At 40.8% G+C, this 13912-nt stretch overlaps 1 protein-coding gene across 6 annotated transcripts in view; it reads left to right on the forward strand.

Annotated features, from left to right (window-relative positions):
- Positions 1-13912, forward strand: part of TTLL5 (tubulin tyrosine ligase like 5) — a 142892-nt gene that overhangs the window by 65830 nt on the left and 63150 nt on the right. For all 6 annotated transcript variants that reach the window (XM_076345132.1, XM_076345134.1, XM_076345137.1 and 3 more), the window contains one exon: positions 1475-1662. In XM_076345132.1, the coding sequence (XP_076201247.1) occupies positions 1475-1662 (188 nt within the window). The remainder of the gene's footprint in view (positions 1-1474; positions 1663-13912) is intronic.

The raw sequence follows: 13912 nt of genomic DNA on the forward strand, positions 1-13912 counted from the left end.
CTGGGATACATAACAACCTGCTAGTTCAGTATAGAGATTGTGTAATTTCTGTTCTGGAGTAGGTAGAAATTTTACATTTCCAGAATTATGAGTCTTGTCGAATGGTGCTAAATTTCTTACGGAAAGGAGGAGTGCAGGAAGCAGCCCTTGTTTGCCAAAGATACCCTTTTATTGAGCAGATGAACAGGGAATCGTAGAATCATTTAGGTTGGAAAAGACTCTTAAGATCACAGAGTCCAACCGTTAACCTAACATTGCCAAGTCCACCACTAAACCATGTCCCTAAGCGCCACGTCTACGCATCTTTTAAATACCTCCAGGGATGGTGACTCAACCACTTCCCTGGACAGCCTGTTCCAATGCTTGACGACCTTTTCAGTGAAGGAATTTTTCCCAATATCCAATCTAAACCTCCTCTGGCACAACTTGAGGCCGTTTCCTCTCATCCTGTTGCTACAACGTCCTTTCAGATAGTTGTAGAGAGCGATAAGGTCTCCCCTCAGCCTCGAACTTTGAACTCAGACTTTGAACTTACTCAAAAAGAGCTGGGAAATGAAGTATTGTATATCTTCACTTGATTGTATTACTGATCTCTTGTTTATCTTTAGTGATTTTAATGTAGTTTTCGTTAGCGGAAGTCCTGTCTCAGTCTATGTGCTGTTCTTAGTTCTGCGTTTCTCTATCATGTGGAGAAATCCTTTAACGAAACGTCATAATTGTTGAATACTTAAAGGTGTGTCAAGACCTCCAAAAAAGAAAGATCTGAATGAATCATTACTGCATCTAATTCTCTAGGACCTTTCAGTACTGTCATATCCAAGAGTATCTTAAAGACAAGATCTAGAGACCTCTCATTTACCATTCTGGGGTAGAACATAGTTAAGATCACAGAGTCCAACCGTTAACCTAACACTGCCAAGTCCACCACTAAACCATGTCCCTAAGCGGGAATCTGAGGGTTAGAAGAAACTGTAGGAATTTATGGATGCAGGCTGTAATCTATTAGGAAAGTTTTGGGAACCATACACAGGCTAACAGCTGTGGTCCTGATTATATATGTATATATATATGTATTTAATGGTATACATTTGCTTTAGGTTGTACGTCAAGGTCAGCACATGTTCACTAGGGTTGCTGTATATATATATTGACAACCTTTCTGGCATTAAAATAAATCTGACTTCCCAGCTGAGTAGCTTATTTAAAGGGATCCATTTGTTTTTAAGGAAAAATATTATAGATTTAACTTAGGTAATAGCAGCCAATATTCTCTGGAATTGGGTGCCATTAGATACATTATGGTAAAGAGAGTACAGGTTTGGAATTGACAAAAGCTCATATAGGCAATATAGAAGTCTCTATTCTCCCTAGAATCTGCAGAAAGTATCACACCTGCTTTTGTATTTCTGTGATCAGCAGGCTGAGGGAGTCTGACATACCACTCACTAAGTGTATCCAAATGTTTGTTTGGTAGGTTTGTGCCATCACAGTGCGAGTGGGCAGCATGTGGGCTCAGCCAGGATGCACAATGATGCAGAAGATACTTCTTCCCAGGGCAAACATAGCCCCAATATGGTAGCAGTAGAACTGCAGCAGCTGGCAGAAAAGCAAGCAGCCTGTCAGTATTCCCCACCAAGCCACATGAGTCTCCTTACACAGCAGGTATGTAAGTGGTAAAGCTAGAGTCCCTGTGACAACAGAGAAGTCTGTCACAGGCTTCTGTGTCAGCACTGGGCTAAGACATGCTGGAAGGAGTAAATCTCATGAAAATCGATTTCTGTCATTATTGTTGTTTTGAAGTGTTTACAGCAACCAGAATTTTGATATTCTGTGAGATGACAAGAACATTGCTAATAGTCCTTTTATAGAAGAAAGCGAGACTGGGCAGAGGATTAGAAAATATGTGATTAAAAAAAACAAATCCATGCTTGGTCTTATTAAACAATAAAACCAAGTTTTCTCAGATCTGTGCTTCCATGCGATTTGCTTCTTCATTCCTCCAGCGTGCCATCACAGTGCTGGGAATGGAAGTCTGCAGAATGGGTTCTGATGTAAATTCTGTATTCCAATAACATTGTAAAGACATAATGAAGTACTTACTAGCATGGTATATGATAATCTTTTTGCTAAACATGGTGGTATAGATCAAATTTACATTGGCTTCTGGTAGAATTCCATTTAGTTTCATATTTCTTTTTGAGTTGTTATGTCCTAAATGGCTACACGTGTAGTCATTTTTTTTCTTTATAATATGCTATAGTTGTGTTCATCAAAAGTGTTCAAGTTGGACACTTCTCAGTGAATTAAGCTGCCAACTGGAGGTTCTCCAGGATAGGCACTTTGCCTTGGAAATTAATTTTTTCTTTCTTTACTTGCTGGGGACAAACAGTTTAAATATCTTCGCTCTGATACTTTGATTTTGGAAGTATTGTTTTAACAGTGATGTTTTGCTGAATTTTCTGAGGCATGTTTAATAGTTGCAATAGCTGCTGCTATTTGCTTCTTTTTGCTTCTTTCAGTTTTATTGTTATATGTTTGGATTTTGAATATCTGGTTAGATGATTGGCAATATGTCTTTTTCAAAAGGTGGGGTGCATTCATAACTCTAGGAAGCTGAATAGGTTTTTGGACCCTTCTACGTCTAGTTCAAGGTTTTGATTCAGTCTGGGCAGTTCCATAACTAACGCAGGCAGTCTGGTCTTTGCAGATAGGTCTTGAACTTTAAAGGGTAAGTCACAAAAACAAAGCACCTTCTTGTTGATGGACTCAGCAGAGGATGTGAGCACTGAATATGCCAGTGATGCTGAGGCCTGATCTTACGTCAGGCCAGACCCTACTTAGAATTTGATCTTTCAAAGCCTGAAGTGGTATGGGGAGCATCAGGAGAAGCTTGTTTGCTTGTCCAGTAATATTCAGTGCTGTCAGTCTGGTTCTCTTAATGAAATCAGAATTCAGCTTTTTTAAGCTAAACTTTGTTAGCAAAACCATTCAAAAAAATTTGGTAGTGAAAAATTTTCATTCAGGAAATGCTGATTTGTTGAAAGCTAAATATATAATGGAAACTGCCTCCTTGGATAAAAATTAGTATGTAAACAAATATTTGGGGAAAAAATTGAAATGCATCTATTTCATTTTAAGTCTCTTCAGAAAAGAACTTTTAAAAATAAATTCCTAGACTTTCTCCCTAAAAACTCTCACTTCCCACTCAGCTCCAACTGCTGTGCTTTCTTAGATCTGTCTAGAGAACCCAAGTTGTCCTCTTGCTGCCATTTATATAGTTATTAGGTGATTTTTAAATTTCTGTATTCCTACCATAGCTAGTTACTGCTAGTTAAATTAGGAAGTATGGAAGGGGGAATACACAAAGATCTGCATGGGAAGGGCTAGGTAGCTTCCTGAGCACAGCTGTGTTGGGTGACAAAGGAGCATACTCTGGTAATTGTAGATGGTGGAGGCTGAAACCTGTTTAGCCACCAGTCAGTCAATCAGTGTAGGTATACTCAAGCCTGAAAGTGGCTATGAAGTGCAGTGGTAGCTCTGGAAATGTGTTGGTCGTGGTGTATGTGTCTGCATTGCTCTTTGCTTCTGGGTTCTCCCAAGATACTTTCCCACAGAAGAGGTGGGAAATGTATAGAAGGAGAATGAAGGTGCTAATTCCCTTCTTTGTGACAAGCAAACAATGAAGACCTCAGCTTCTAGCAGACAATGTAGATTTTCTGAGTGACCTTGATATATTTTTGTATTCGGCTACACAGTGTTTGTACGGGCTTTGCTTCTGTCGTGAAATATAGAAACATGGGTTGGGTTGTGTCTTAGTGGTCTTCTGTCATCATGAAAAAGATCCATATAGAAAGGGATTCACAAGTCAATGAAAAGTTTAGAGCTGGAGCTCTATCTGACGATGCATTTCCTTCCTGAGCCTGCATGCATTCAGTTCTAGACATCTGCTCTATACTGTGATTCTTGAGGCCGTGTTTCTGCAATAATCCCTTTGGAGAGATGAAGTCTGAAGCTTGCTTAGTATGAAAATTTGGTTGGTTCAGTTGAGGACAGTTTTTCTTTTAAGGCAATCTGATTCTTCAGTACTGAATATATAGCATACAGTAATTTCTAAGCTGAGACTATTATTTTAATCATACCTGAAACAGTGATGTTTTAGAAGGTTCAAATGTAACTGCAAAGCCCAAAGGAACATAGCTAAAGCATATGGCTACTACTTATGCTTTTTTTTTTTTCCCCTGGACAAATTCAACTATTCTGTCATCTAAGAGTCATTCTGATTATTTTTTTTGATACAGCCTAGTTTTTAAAGCCTGTCTTGCAACAAGGACCAAGGGTTTTAGTTCTGTGGGAAGGCAAGGCTGCCTTGACAATGAAGGGTGACAAGAGGTACCAGCATACAATAAAAGCATGATAGTATGGCAGCAAGTGCCTGTACAGGCAAAACTGGAGGGTTGGGCTCATTGTTGAGGGACCTGGAACCAGGACACCTGGCATTGAGCCACTAGGTATGGATATGGATTTGAAGCAGGGGGATTGAATGTATAGGAGAAGTGCAGGCATTACAGAGTAGGCTGGCAGTTTGGAAAGTGATTTGCAGAAGGGTAGATATCGGTGAAGCTATTTGGGAGCACTGCGTGGTTATAGATTTGGGCAGACAAGGAATTAGTCTGAACCAGGAGGGGGGATGATAGGGGCAGAACAGATAGAGAAACATGTGGGAGAGGATTTAGTAAACAGCTGGAGAGAAGTGAGAAGTCAGAGACCATTGGTATGGGCTGAAAGGGGGAAAGACTTAGGATGGGAGTGTTTGGGGACTCTGGGTTATGAAACCCTGGTGGCTTTGGGACAGGAAAAGTAAGGGATTGAAAGCTGAGAGAAGGTTAGAGATAGGGCTTGTATGAGGGTGATTTAAACAGGGCACCACTTTCCTATGCATTTCTAGACAGGAGACTGAATTGTTATCTTCCCCCTTTTCACTCCTCTGTTTAAGCCACTTGGAATATAATAGTACTTTTAAAGTAAAAACATTCTAAAATAAATTGGCATGAAGATGACCCCTGGAAGAGAACATCACTTACCTACATAATAAAAATAGCACAATTGTTTAAAGCCACTCCAGAAACTTGGAGTTAGTCTACCTTGTTGGAAAGTACCTGGCTGGTATGAAAGGGACTTGATATTTGGATTTAATTATGTTTAATGGCAAGATTAGGATTATTGATTTGGAGGGCGTGTGTAAAAGGCTTTTGAAAATACTACTATTGCTGTGGACTGTGTTTCTTTTCCAAGGGCAAGAACTTATATGTGAGAGTTGAATGCATTTGTCTGTGGCTTGGTTCCCTGTGTTGTGCCCAGCTGTGTCTTGGGGGTGGGGGTACTCTGAATACATTACCTCCTTCCAAGAGCAGCTGGGAAGCTTGTTTTCCATTACCATTCTTGTGAGAATTGCTTCTGGTATCCGTGCAGTAGTGTGGGTCTCTGGGGTTCCCAGGAATGTAGCCGTAGCAGCTGTGCTTGGAATGATGTTGCCATTCTGGTTGGAAGTCTACCTCTGTCCCTCTCCAATCCTGGCTGTTCTTCACTGTTTCCTACCCATGACCAAAGCACCTGTTTCACGTTTTCTCTCTTACACTCTTGTATGCTACCCTCTGTATTAAATCAGTTTAATTTATTAAGCCAATTGGCTGCTGAAATTACAATGTTCAAAGGGAAAATTTTAAGTGTAAGTATCTGATGAGCTTTGAACAAGATATTTAAAATCTGTCATCTTAAGAAAATAAGATTTTTCTGACTACATCAGCTTTTTGTCTTGTCAGTCCTCTCCATTCACTTCTGAAATACCAGATGGGAACTTCACAGTGATACTCATAAAGTAAATAGTTCTTATAATATGGGAGGTGGAGATGGGAGAAAGGTAAAGCCTTACTGATGTGTGATTTCATTGCCTTGTACGCAGTTAGTTTTCAGTCCTCACAGACTGTCTCACAAAGTGTGTGAGAACATTTTGCCTTTCATTAATTTGTATTTTTGAAAAATATTTTTTATTATATTGTATAAAATTTCATCAGTGCATCTTCATGCTTGCAACATGGAGAAAACAAGGGTGCCTTCACAGTGGTATACAATAGAAATATTGATCTAGAACCCGTAAAAATCATTACTTAAACCCCTGCACCGCTGTATGATGCCTTACTGCCCAGTTGCAGGAATGAGAGAGAGATGAATAGAGAGAAAAGAGGACCAGTATTATTCTATCTTAGACTAGAAAAGGAGCAGCTGTTTGGGTAACTTCTGTAACTGTCTTTAATGGTAAGTGCAGGAAAGATGTTGCCTTAAGGACACACTGGAGTATGACAATCTCAAGTTAGGTTATGAAAGATAAATATTCAGCATTACAAATTAATAAAGGCAGTGAATCATAGAATCATAGAATGGTTTGGGTTGGAAGGGACCTTAAAGATCATCTAGTTCCAACCCCCCTGCCATGGGCAGGGACACCTTCCACTAGACCAGGTTGCTCAAAGCCTCATCTAGCCTGGCCTTGAAAACTTCCAGGGATGGGGAATCCTCAACTTCTCTGGGCCACCTGTTCCAGTGCCTCACCACCCTCATAATGAAGAATTTTTTCCTTATGTCTAATCTAAATCTACCCTCTTTCAGTTTAAAGCCATTACCCCTTGTCCTGTCACTACATGCCCTTGTAAAAAGCCCCTCTCCAGCTTTCTTGTAGGCCCCCTTCAGGTACTGAAAGGCTGCAATAAGGTCTCCCTGGAGCTTTCTGTTCTCCAAGCTGAACAACCCCAACTCTCTCAGCCTGTCTTCACAGGAGAGGTGCTCCAGCCCTCTGATCATCTTCATGGCCCTCCTCTGGACTCACTCCAACAGGTCCATGTCCTTCTTATGTTGGGGGGCCCCAGAGCTGAACGGAGTACTCCAGGTGGGGTCTCACCAGAGCAGAGTAGAGGGGGAGAATCACCTCCCTCGATCTGCTGGTCATGCTTCTTTTGATGCAGCCTAGGATATGGTAGGCTTTCTGGGCTGCCAAGCGCACATTGCTGGGTCATGTTGAGCTTCTCATCAACCAACACCCCCAAGTCCTTCTTGGCAGGGCTGCTCTCAATCCATTCTCTGCGCAGCCCATATTTGTGCTTGGAATTGCCCTGACCTACATGCAGGACCTTGTACTTGGCCTTGTTGAACTTCATGAGGTTTGCACGGGCCCACCTCTCAAGCCTGTCATGGTCCCTCGGGGTGGCATCCCTTCCTTCCAGTGTGTTGACCGAACCACACAGCTTGGTGTCATCGGCAAACTTGCTGAGGGTGCCCTTGATCCCACTGTCCATGCCGCCAACAAAGATGTTAAACAGTGCCGGTCCCAATACCGACCCCTGAGGAACGCAACTCGTCACTGGTCTCCACTTGGACGTCGAGCTGTTGACTGCAACTCTTTGAATGCGACCATCCAGCCAATTCCTTATCCACTGAGTGGTCCATCTGTCAAATCCATGTCTCTCCAATTTAGACACAAGGATGTCGTGCGGGACAGTGTCAAATGCTTTGCACAAGTCCAGGTAGATGACGTCAGCTGCTAAGGAGAATCTTTATTGTTAAATATAGCTGTTAACAATGAACGTTAGTTTTTACTTCTGAGGAATTTTATTCCATTTTATTTACTTAAAAACACAGATTTAAAATGTTTTTGTGATTACATAAAATTATTACATAAAATATAATAATAAAGCTGATTCTGAGGTTATGATAAACGGTGAGAATTACATACCTCTATCCATAAGAGATCTTTCAAACACTGCCTGATTTTTGCAGTACTGACCATCTAACTATAGTACTCCATAGTATCAAAAAATAACAAGGTCTTCCTCTAGTTAACTACCCAATACATTTGGGAGCAAGAAACACAGAGATCTCTATGGAAAATGTGTGCCTTTGAGGATCCAGCATTAACCTGGTAAGTTCATGGATGAGTAGGATAATAAGGAGACATCTGAGCTCAAAAGGTCGTAAGAAAACAAGTAAGAAAGAGAGAGCCCCTGTCCGAATTCCCCAAGTTTCAACTAAATTAGTCTTGAAGATAGTACGTTCTTACCTGTTCCGTGAAAAATGTTAAGCGAATAGAAGCACAAGGCCCATGAGAGTGTTTCAGTTGAGGGCTAAAATCAAGTAACTTCAACATATCTGTTCTGTTTGGACTGCTGCCTAGTCAGTCAGAATGCATATATTAATTAGCATTGAACAGGCTTCTAATTTGGAACTAGCTGCAGCATGTGCTGCTGCTTGCTTGTAAGTTAGGGGGACATAGGGAGGAAAGATCTTGAAGATATCGTGGGTAGCAGACTTGTGAATGATGTGGTTATTGGCCAGGGAGACGCGGGGATGCCACAGAAAATCAGATTTCCTTAAATATGCTATTGATAGATTAATTTATTAATTCAGTGGGGATATAGTCTAGGTCTGTAGAAACAAATTTTGGAGGATATGGGCATTAGAGATATTAAATAATTTCTTTTGCGTTATTTTTCACTGTAGTAGATACAGAGGAGATAGTTGTGTCCCCCCCCGGTAATAAAGTTAAGCTCCTAGGAGAAAAGATAGGTAAAAAATGTTTTGTGAGACTTCTATGGCTGGATGGTACACATTTAGGAGTTCAGAAACGCAACAGTGAAATGACAAAGTTTCTACTGAAAGGTGTGGTCAGTGGTAAAGCTGGTATAGAGGACAGAAAGGCAACAAATGTGCTTATCTGTAATAAGGACCTTAAAGTTTCCTGTAAATTAAAGCAGCGAGTCTTGCTCTACTACAGATATATATTAAATTGAAATAAAAATGGAATTTTAATTCACCCGGATAAACATAATTCAGTCAAAAAAAAAAACCAAACCAAACCACCAAAACACCCAACCCATGTCTTGATCTATTAGAGTTCTTTGAACTGAGAAAAATAGCATCTAGTGGAACTGGTTCTTGTTGTTCAAACTTTCACAAAAGTTTTTGACAAGCTTTCAGCAAGGACTGTTAAGCAAGCCAGGTATCTGTAGGGTGAGAGGTAAAGTTTTGTTATAGATCAAAAACAGACAGAAAGCAAACAAAAGAATAACTAGCCAGTTTGCTATACAGCAAGTGGATAACTGAAGATGCAGAACACAGAATGCACATGATGGAGTGTAAAATTAAAGGTTTGAAAGGAGGAGGTTCATAATGACTGGCATATTTTTACCTAAAGAATGACTATAAAAGCAAGTTATTGCAAGGTAATATGGGGTGTGAATTTACAGTAGATTAACTACTCTATAGTGTTCATCCATGTGAACACATGCTTTTGCAGCTCATGTTTACTACATGAGGTAACTTCTTGTTACCTTCAGTGTAATGTGGGCCACAAGTGTCCAGATGTTCAGTTACTGTGAAGTTAAGTGTGTGCTGTAAACGTAAACTTGAGCCTACCTCCTCATAATTTGTCAGTATGTCTGTATTCTTCTGTTGATTATTATGAGAAAGGCTACGAGAAATTTAATAACTGCATTAACTGGGCAAGATAATGGCAGATGAAGTTCAGTGTTTACAAATAACTGATTACATGACAAGCAATAATTTTAACCACTTAAAGTAATAAGCTTTAAATTAATCATTTAGGGAAGAAAAAATGAGTGTTGTTCTGGAAAGTTCAGTGGAGATACCTGTTCTAAGTCAAGCAGTAAAGGCAACAAACAAAAATTATTAGCATGTTTAAGGAACAGGATAGGAAATAATATGTAATTATGTAAGCATCAATTACATGCCCTCCCTTGAAAAACCGTTTTCAGTTCTGGTTGCCATTCCTAAAGTGAATTCAGGAAGAATAACTGGGATTCACAGATGAGCGACTATAACAATTAACTGCAAAATGCACTTTTAAGGAGGAAGTGAAAATATTAAGTTTGTTTAGGGATGAGATAGGTATGAAGGAGTTATACAGAGCAGTGGATGACAAGGTGAATAAAGTTGATTTTATTCATGTTTCTCATAATAAGAAGGGAATGTTCAGTTTACTAGGAAGACATCAGAGTAAAAACTGATAATAAAAGTGAATAGTTATTGTCACAGAATATACTTACCTTCTGAAACTTCCTGCAACAAGACACCATTAAGGCAGAAAGCTTAACAGGCATAGTTACCTCAGACAGAATAATGAGCATTTTGCAAATGATAGATCCTGAGACTTTAACATACAGAAATAATAAATTAATTTTCCTTATCGATAAGATGTTTCAGTTAGATGCATAGAAACTAAAATGTCTTCCATCTTCTGAAATATGTCAGGCAGGATAGCGTGTTTGCTGGGCCATTGCTCTGAACTGACCTTTTGTCTTTAATACTGAGGAACGTGTGCTATGCTGCTGCTTCCACATTTACGACTTTTTCTTTGCTACATTACTTTACTGTAGTCAAGCTAAATATTTCTTTTATGATAAGTGGGTTACTGAGACACTTGTGAGGAAATCAGTATCTGAAATTAGCAATTTCCCTAGTTATGGCATGCAAATGATTGCTAATTATTTTTACAGAGTGATGATGTCTGTCAGTATGTGTAGTGTAGTGGTTCACCTGCAGTGTTGTCAGTGTGTTAACGATACTCAACTCAATTTTTCAATTATCCTGAAGTTTTCTTGTTCAGTTTGCCCATTGCCTATCATGAGCCAAAGATAGTAACAGTACTACTGGAGAATCAAGGCAGATACATTGGTGGTGAGGTGGGGAATGAAGCGTGAAGATACAGTTCAGTAAGTCCCTTTCATTGTGTAGGGACTTAATTGCCTTTCTTGCCTTGATTTGTGATATAGGGACCTTACTGGCTACTATGTTACTTCTGGACAGCTGAACTAAGTGTATTTTTGTCTGTACCTACTGTTAGCCATTGGCCTTTCCTGATGGATAGATGGATGAAGGCTGTGACCAAAATAATCCAGAGTTCTTTTCCCTCTGCTATGTTCCTTACCAGGCATTAATCCTTAAGTCTTTACTTCACGTGTGTTTAGCATAAAATATTTCCATGTGCTTGTATTGTGGGACTTTCTACAGGGAGGATGTTAAAATGCACAGCATGTGTGTAGATCCAGAGCCAGGTGGCTGGATCCTGGATATGTATGTGTTTTTTCTTTGTGAATAGCATGCTACTTCTCTCTGAAATATGCTGTAATGTAAAAAGAAGTCTTTCTTCTGCAATGCTGGATCTGTGTGAGGTCCCTATCACTGGCTGGTGTGGGGGGTTGCAGTTGATATCTACCAGGCTGTAGTACTTTGTAGTTATTAATGCTAGTGAACTGAAGAATGTGTTGAATTGGCCAGCTTCACCAGGAGGAGGGGAAGCCTGATAGGAGCTCTGCCCCTCTCTGTGAGGGAGAGTGTGAGATTTCAGGACCTAGCTATCATTAGGAATAGCTCCAATTCTTCTAGCCAGGGAGTTTAATCACAGGGATAACATCAGACCACCCAGGCAAGGGCTATACCGAGCTGCCTCCACCTCTGCTATGCAGCCAGTCAGCACCCAAGATCCAGCAGCCAGGATTCCTGCAAACATGCTGACAGATCCATAGGAGGATGGAGCACTTTTCTCATTCTACATTTTTTCATTTGGACAGAAGATGGAAATGAGCAAGAAGCAGATGAGTTTACTAAACCTTAGGACAGGGGAGAGGGAGTGAGGAAGAATTAGAATGGGCACTTTACAGTGCCCCAGAGTGACCTTGTAGGAATAATAGGCCACTGGAATCCCAAAATAGTGAGCTTCAGCTTAACATCAGGTCTCAATTACACAGTGTGGTACCCTGGCCTGCCTTGTCCTCAGCAGAGGAAAAGTGCCACAAAGCAAACTGCCAGTGTGCCAAAATGCACTGTACAGGTCCCAGTGGGCATCAGCTCTTTCAGTTCTAGACCTGAGCAGCGCAACACGGTGACTGCAAAAAGACCATGAAACTCAGGGTGCAGCAAATATTTGCAGAAATTTGGTGGGGATATTTTCCCCACCAAAGGGTTTTTTTCAGACTCAGCCTTCCTTATCTGAGTCTTAATCAGGTTTATTTTCGTTATGTAACCATTTGGTTGGCTTTTACCCTTCTACTGATGGAGAGGAAGGGAAGTGTAAAGGAAAAAGGCATCTCACTGTAACTAGGAAGAGGAGCAAGAAGCCGGGAGATGAAGTCTGAGGGATATTTTTCTTTCCTCTTTCGCAGTAGCCCTGCACTACTGCAGGGCCCCATCTCCTCCTCATCCCCAGGCTCTTCACACGGGAGCTGGAATTACTTTTAGTACTACTGATCTGTAGCATCAGCAGTAATATAGCTGGTCTCAGCAGAGGTTGTAGGAAGTGAAAATGTCAATGTAGTTTCTGCAGTGCCCAAATTGAACCCCTTCTTCTCTGAGGCTCCAAAGGGAATAGGAGCAGAGGCTTTTGTTATGATGCAGCAACATCTGCAGAGAGTCACCAAATGGGCCAGGCTGAGCAGCTAGAACTCACGTTATGGGAAAGATTACACCCTGATCATCAAACGTTTGGCAGGACTGTGCCTTATCAAAATCACTCCCACTGGGAAGCTTTGAGGCAGAGAGAGTCTAAATGAAAGCCTGACTTTTTAAGGAGAAGGAAGAAGAGAGTTCAGCCATCCACAGCAGCAGCAGCACTAACTTGGGTTGGTTTTTTTCATTGTTAAATGGATGCATACGCTGGAGACACTACAAAGGAATTTGCAAGTTTGTCAGGTTTCCCAGGAATGTCTCTGGCAGGTCTTTGTCTGGAACATTTTCTGGAGACTGGAACACTCGTGCTCTGTATGCATATGTATATCCTGTAAGCTGGTAAGCTCTGTGAGCAGAGAAGGAATGTCACAGGCCTTTGGCCAGATCAGCCTTGGTACACACACAGATTTCACACTTCCCAGCCTATCAGCCCCAGTTCTTCCCTTCTTCTGGCTGGTAGCTCCTGCAAATTAAAATCTGTACATAAAATGAAGGTGTTTTAGTATGGGGTGTGGTCAGCAAGCTGGCCTGGGTAACAAAAAGGTGGTTCTAGAAATGTCTGTATTACATGGTTTCTTCAAGGAATTTGTAGTAGCTATATTTTGTGCCATTATTCAGACAGTGAAAGGTGTGTTAGAGATTTGTGGTTTGGGGTTTCCTTTGCCTCTTAAGGAAAGAGGCAGGTTGTGATGCTTCCCATACTGGGATGGCCTGTTGGATTCCAGTATCCTGATGCATTAAGGAAGGCAAGGCGGGTGGACTGTTTCCGGTAGTAGTGGAAGACCTGGGTGCTCTGTTAGACCAAGTCATGCTAGCCTGCACTACATCACGTATGTACATGGGAGCTCTGTGGTGAAGCCAAGAAAATGCAACATACAGACTGGGGAGAGGACAGATTAACAGTTGATATTTATTTTGTTGTAGCATCTAGTCATAGTCATCTCTGAAGGCTGAAAGAAGAAAAATATAACTGAAAGAATGCAGCAAAATTATATTTTTTTTTTTTTTAATGGCAAGTTGTTAGCTCTTCCCCTCTGTTCCCAGGAATATAAACATTTCACTGATATTGAAAGCCTCAGGGGTATGTGTGTCTGAGGAAGTCTTGGCAGGTGAAAATATAGCTACTATGGAAGCCAGGTAATGGAAGAAAAGAAACATTTCTTTTACAAGCTATTGGATAAAGATGGCATTGCTGGATGAATGGTAAGTAATAAAATGGAAAATTAGGGATTGACTGAAGGGTCTTGAAGGAGTCAAACTGAGCACACAGGAAAAAATAGATCAAAAGGCAAAGGAGAAGATATTACAAATGATGAGACACTTTGCAGGTTTTCAGTGTTTTAGTGGAATGCTTCCTTCTTTGAGCTTATGATACAGTGTCATCTTGTCCTGTCTGAGGCAT

This window comes from Aptenodytes patagonicus, chromosome 7, assembly GCF_965638725.1.
Source record: "Aptenodytes patagonicus chromosome 7, bAptPat1.pri.cur, whole genome shotgun sequence".
Taxonomy (NCBI): domain Eukaryota; kingdom Metazoa; phylum Chordata; class Aves; order Sphenisciformes; family Spheniscidae; genus Aptenodytes; species Aptenodytes patagonicus.